The 6,769-nt window shown below is 33.7% G+C and overlaps 1 protein-coding gene across 1 annotated transcript; it reads left to right on the top strand.

Annotated features, from left to right (window-relative positions):
* Nucleotides 1–4,829: 4,829 nt before the first annotated feature.
* Nucleotides 4,830–6,466, top strand: LOC110632781 (premnaspirodiene oxygenase-like). The gene is made up of 2 exons (XM_058146405.1): nt 4,830–5,732; nt 5,813–6,466. The coding sequence occupies exons 1-2, from the start codon at nt 4,830–4,832 to the stop codon at nt 6,434–6,436; spliced, it is 1,527 nt and encodes a 508-aa protein (XP_058002388.1). The 3' UTR covers nt 6,437–6,466.
* Nucleotides 6,467–6,769: the final 303 nt, after the last annotated feature.

Genomic DNA, 6,769 nt, shown 5'->3' with positions numbered 1-6,769 from the left:
GCTTGTTGAATAGTGATTGGTGGAGGCCTTCCTAATAACATCATGTGATGTAATATTTAGGTATTTCTTTCATTTTCTTTTCTTCTTTTCTCTACTCATTTTCAATTCAATTTTTAACAATATTTATTCATATTTTAGATCATAATAATTATTTACTTAACTGGACAAGTCGGCCAAAAATCTCCTCTGAAGGCGAAATGACCAAAATGCCCTCCGTTTGGCTTAACGAGTCAAAATTGTCTGTACCGATTGAAAAATTTTTCTAAATATTTTCTTGGCATTCTAATGCCATAGGAACCTCAATGACCCTTCTCTGAAGTCCCAAAAATTATTTTATGAATTTTTCCCCGGGTCTAGGGGTTCTAGTTGCGAGAACCGCAACTTCTCACTAGGTTACCCATCGCTAGGGCACCGACTCATTTAACTTGGTTGTATTTTATTTCTAAAATTTTTCCTAAATTTTTCTTATTAATATTTGAGTTAATTATGATTCCTCACTTTAGTTTAAATATTTTTCCGGACGTTCTAACTGTCCGAACCGACACTGGTCACCGAAACAGTAGAATATACGGAATTGCTGCAGGGAGGGTGTTACAATTATATTTAATTTTTGAAATTTTAATATTTTTGATAGGTTTAAAGGCAAAAAGGTCCGTATAGAAGAAATTCAAAGTGACTTGGAAGTTTAAAGTAGTATGAAAAATGAAGAAAATTTGCCTAAAGAAGAAGACCAGCCAAGATTTTCAAGGACTTCAACATGCCCTGCATTGAAGGTCATGTGAAGAAAAGAGTCAGCTAGCAGGAATCCACATAAGGCATATAGATTCAACACTAGGTTGTGTAGACAGAGATTTTGGAACAAAATACGCTGAAAGTTTCGGGGACTTCAACATGCCCCGTGTAGCTGGTCTTGTAGAATCTAAAGGCTCCTCCTTCGAATCAATATGAAGCATGTGGAAAATAACTTAAATCAACGTGAGGCATGTAGGATAGCGCTGGCAGATTTGTTGACATGGAAAAATTTTCTCTTTTCACACCTTTTACACCTTTTATCTTTATCCCTTTAGATGCTATTTTTAGGGTAAACCTTGAGGGGATATATAAGCATCATATTCTCATTTTTACCAAAAGGAGAAAGAGAGAGAAAAAAATCAAAAGAGGAAGTAAAGAAGGAATCACGCCATTTTTTGAGGAAGAACACCCACAGAGTGACATTTTCAGCTTCCATTTTCAGATATTTGGATTCTATTCTTCTGGGTTCTTTTATTTTTAGTTTTATTTTTATGTTTTTTTGCTTTATTTTATATTTTCCACTTGTAAATACAAGCATGAGTGAGTAGATATTTAGGATTTCAGAGTTTGGTGTAATGATTTAAGTTTGATTTATAGATTTGGACTGGTTTTAACCAGATTTTAGTACATATAAGTTTTGATTCTTATCTTGTGTGCTTATTTACATACCCATTGCTGGTACCCTTAGGGTTTTGTTCTTAATCTTAGATTGAAGGACTGAGAGGTAAAAATCTATGATAGATAATGAAGATAATGAACTTAATGATCTAATGTTAGAAATAAACTGGTGGGTTAAGAGGAATTTCAAGTTGATTAAAGTGCTTAAAGGGTTTTGGATAATTAAACATCGCATGAGAATGGAGTTTAGTTTTCTTTAAAACACTCTTTAGTTTGCTTGAAAGAGAAATTAAAGGAAATCAAAATCAACTTACTTCAAACTTGTATTTCCCTTAATCTTGGTTTTGCCTATCTAAATCCCAATGAAATTTACTTTATGAACCTTAACTTTGGAATCAATTTTTACCATTAATTAATTAAATCTTTTATCACTTACTGAAATTTTAATAAATTAGTTTAGTACTTAGAAATTTAATTGCTTATTTCATTATAATTTCCTTACTTTCCTAATTTATTTTGCTGCATCTCTTACTTTACTTTTGGTACACATTATCAATAGTCCAAATAATCATGACTTTTATAGTTAGGTTCTCAAACAATAAATTTCTGTGGGACAATATATTTTCTTTAATACTTGAACGACCCGTATACTTACGGAATATGCATCAGAGTCATGTCGTGTAACATGTTTCATAAATATATCCATATTAAGGTTGAACATTTTGACATGATTAATTAAATGGGCTGTGTTTGGATTAGCCATTTTTATTCTATACATATAGGTTTACAAAACATGTTTATAACCTACGAACATGAATTACCAGTCCTACCTCATCCTTAAACTCAAAAGATGCATTGATTGGACTTATAAGTTAATCAAACTTACTTATAAGTATATTAGTATTTTTTTATTTTTGAAAATAATTATTTTATTAATAAAAACCAGAAAAAACTAAATAGATTAAGCCAAACTAAATCATCTCCCTAATAAACCCAAACCTAGGACCCAAAGTGCTAAGTAGATTAGCCTTTGGTTCAATTTATAAGTTAGAAAAAAAAAAACTACCCTCATTTATTTATTTTAAAATTATTTTTTAACTAAATAAAATATTATATTATTCTAGTTTTAGACACTTTTTTAATCTAATACTTAAATTATTTAGAAGTTATTTTTATGTTAATTTATCAAATAATAGTCCTGCAAAATGATGTGATCTATGTGGCCGCCCCATTGTAACTCCTGTACACAAGATTCTCTCTGTTAACTCAGGTGCATAAATATTCAAAGAGATAGTTGCAATTAGTTCATTTAGTAATCTAGGTTATTAACATATAATAGCATTGTGTGGATGGACTAAATAATCATAGTCGGCCACCATTACCAATTATAATAAGCTTTATAAGATCAGACTTTGTTAATTAATTTCCAAGATCAGACTTTTAAGATAAGGAATCGTTTGCTGATGTAGAATCTGGGGAAAAATAATTACCATTCAAAGCTTCCACTAACTCGTTAGGATATATGAAGTCATCAAATTAAAGATAAGTGGCAAATATAATTAACTACATAATCCTTGAGATGACTCTCAATAATGTGATTTTCTAAGCTAATAATTCCACTGCACATCTAACTAAATACACCCAAACAGGAATATCAAAACCTGGAAATAACAAGAAGACAATTCCAGAATTAAAAATGTAATAGCATACTAACCTCTATTTATTTCGATAAAATGCAGTGTGGCAATCAACCCATAAGTCCCTTGCATGAAAATTTTGTGTTTTCAGCATGGAACACCGATTCCCCTCCTTTCCAATATTTTTCACCTTTCTTCTCTTTATCTTCATGGCATTGAGAATATGGAAGAAATCAAATATCAACAACTCATCCCTCAATTTACCACCAGGACCATGGAAATTGCCTCTGATAGGTAGTATGCATCATTTAGTTGGCTCCTTACCCCATCACTGTCTAAGAGACTTGGCTAAAAAGATGGACCTCTTATGCACATTCAACTTGGTGAAGTTACCAATATTGTAATTTCTTCTCCTGAAACTGCTAAAGAAGTAATGAAAACCCATGATGTCATTTTTGCTTAAAGGCCCTTTCTCCTTGCTGCAAGTATTGCGGGTTATCATTCTTCAGACCTTGTATTCGCTCCCTATGGAGACTACTGGAGACAAATGCGAAAAATTTGCACGCTGGAGCTGTTAACTGCAAAAAAAGTACCGTCATTTAGATCAATCAGGGAAGAAGAGGTATCAAAACTCATTAGAACCATGTCTTCTAAGGCAGGATCAGAAATCAACTTTAGCAGGATGTTCAATTCTTGGACCTATAGCATCAGTTCAAGAGCAGCCTTTGGTAAGATATGGAAGGGAGAAGAAATATTCATTCCAACAGTCTAGAAACTGATACAATTTTTTGGCGGTTTCCCACTTTTACTCACCCTTCTTCTGCATCTATAACGACAGAATTAATGTACTCATGGCCCGACAAAAATCAATTAAACTGAGATCAGAACCAGAAAGAGAGAGAAAGAGAAAGAAAGAAAGAAATTTTCTTTTCTTTTCTTTTCTTTTTTCAGAAAGGATAGGAAAATGAGCAATGGTATTGGCAAATCAAAGTTTGCTTACTGGAAACCCATTTATTCATTTTCAAGCATCAATGGATATATAAAATAAAGTACCTCTGCAACACTTCCATTACTTTACTCTTACATCCATCACAATGAATATTCACTTTCAAAACACAACTCTATAAATAGATAATTCAAAACAAAACAAGGAAGTGTAGTTGATGACATATTGAAAAGAATAGAAATTGATCCATGAAAATAATATTAGTCTTGCAAAATGATGTGATCTATGTGAGCTGTCACCGCCCCATTGTAACTCCTACACACAAGATTCTCTGTCTTCATAACTCAGATAAATATTCAAAGAGATAATTTAGTTTATTTAGTAATCTAGGTTATTAATAAATAGGGTCGTGCTGAACCATTGAAGAACCATTTGTTGATGTAGACTCTGGGGGAAGAAAATTAAACTATTCAAGCTTGCAGTGTTAGGTTGAATGGAATAATGAGGACAAAGGCATCAAAAGATAAGTAATATCTAATTAACTACTTAATCCTCGAGATGATGCTCAATAATGTGATTTTCTAAGCTAATGATTCCACTCCACATTTAAATAAATAACACCCGCATACGGATGTTGACTACTGGCTCTTGGGAACTATTTCAAGGCCTTGCACATGATGTATAAAGTTTATAATTAAGCAGCAAACGAGAATCTCAAAACCGACACAATTCCAGAATTAAAAATTTAATAGCATACTAACCTCTATTTATTTCAATAAAATGCAATATAGCAATCAACCGTGAAGTCCCTTACATGAAAATTTTGTGTTTTCATTATGGAACACCAATTCCCCTCCTTTCCAATATTTTTCACCTTCCTCCTCTTTATCTTTATGGTGTTGAGAATATGGAAGAAATCAAATATCAACAACTCTTCCCCAAATCTACCACCAGGACCATGGAAATTGCCTCTGATAGGCAGTATGCATCATTTAGTTGGCTCCTTGCCCCATCACCGTCTAAGAGACCTGGCTAAAAAGTATGGACCTCTTATGCACATTCAACTTGGTGAAGTTACCAACATTGTAATTTCTTCTCCTGAAACTGCTAAAGAAGTGATGAAAACCCATGATGTCACATTTGCTCAGAGGCCCTTTCTCCTTGCTGCAAGTATTGTGGGTTATAATTCTTCAGAACTTGTATTCGCACCCTATGGAGACTACTGGAGACAAATGCGAAAAATTTGCACACTGGAGCTGCTAAATGCAAAAAAAGTGCAGTCATTTAGAACAATCAGGGAAGAAGAGGTATCAAAACTCATTAGATCCATGTCTTCTAAGGCAGGATCAGAAATCAACTTTAGCAGGATGTTCAATTCTTTGACCTATAGCATCAGTTCAAGAGCAGCCTTTGGTAAGATATGGAAGGGAGAAGAAATATTCATTCCAACAGTCAAGAAACTCATACAATTGTTTGGCGGTTTTAGTCTTGCTGATGTCTATCCTTCCGTCAAATTGCTTCATTTGATTAGTGCAGTGAGGCCTAAATTAGAGAGGCTTCATCAAATAGTAGATAAGATATTTGAGAACATCATTGATGAACATAGAGCTAGAAAGGCAGTAGGAAAATCTAGTGCAAGGTGTGAAGAAGAAGATTTTGTAGATGTCCTTTTGAATCTTCAGGATCACGCAAACCTTGAATTCCCTTTAGCAAATGACAACATAAAAGGAGTCATCATGGTTAGTATATCTCCACTTTCGTATCATGTTTTTACTTTATAATTAAGGTTGCAAATTGGTACTTGAACAAATTATTTCAGGACATGTTCATTGCTGGTAGTGAGACTTCGTCTACAACTGTAGAATGGGCAATGTCAGAGATGCTAAAAAATCCAAGAGTGATGGAAAAGGCACAGGCTGAGGCGAGACAGGTCTTTGGTCCACAAGGAAACATTGATGAAGAACGCCTTGATGAACTGAACTACTTAAAGATGGTAATCAAAGAAACTCTAAGATTACACCCTCCATTTCCGTTGTTAGTTCCGAGAGAATGCAGGGAGAATTGTGTGATTAACAATTATGGAATTCCAGTCAAATCCAAAGTTATAGTGAACGCATGGGCAATTGGAAGGGATCCCAATTATTGGATTGGAGCTGAGAGATTTTATCCAGAGAGATTTCTTGATAGTTCAATTGATTATAAGGGTGCTAACCTAGAATTTATCCCATTTGGTGCTGGAAGGAGGATGTGTCCAGGAATATTGTTTGGCATGGCTAATGTGGAGTTCCCTCTTGCACATTTGCTATACCATTTTGATTGGGAACTACCAACTGGAGTTAAGCCAGAAAATCTTGACATGGTTGAAGTCTTTGGTGCAGTAGTGAAAAGGAAAAATGACCTTCACGTAATTCCTATTCCATACCTTCCTCCACTAGTGAAGTAAAATATCAATATGTATGTCAGTTTGATATCAGCATCCAGCAAGTGAATAAATTGATTTTTAAACTTTCTTTCCATTGCTATAGCAATATAGTTTTAAAATATTTCACATCTTTTGAAACATGAGCATTCTAATTAAGCAGTTATCTAGCAAATTCTTTCTGCACAACCAGTCTGCATTTCACAACACTAACTATATCTCTATACACAAGAAACAGGCCACTAGTAACAATGAAATTGTTCATCAAGTATTTGAAGCATGAAACACTGAATGGATCAAAATTCAAAATTAAAATTTTAAGAAAAGGAAAATCAATCCCATTTCTGAACATTTTAC

Source organism: Hevea brasiliensis, chromosome 4, assembly GCF_030052815.1.
Source record: "Hevea brasiliensis isolate MT/VB/25A 57/8 chromosome 4, ASM3005281v1, whole genome shotgun sequence".
In the NCBI taxonomy this organism is placed as follows: domain Eukaryota; kingdom Viridiplantae; phylum Streptophyta; class Magnoliopsida; order Malpighiales; family Euphorbiaceae; genus Hevea; species Hevea brasiliensis.
Note: the sequence above shows the minus strand (reverse complement) of the source record. Positions and strands in the feature narration are given on the sequence as shown.

Bases quoted from the DNA above. Each gene is read 5' to 3' on its own strand.
- LOC110632781 (XM_058146405.1), top strand. From the start codon at position 4,830: ATGGAACACCAATTCCCCTCCTTTCCAATATTTTTCACCTTCCTCCTC. The intron at 5,733-5,812 runs GTTAGTATATCT...AAATTATTTCAG, and splicing joins ACATAAAAGGAGTCATCATG to GACATGTTCATTGCTGGTAG.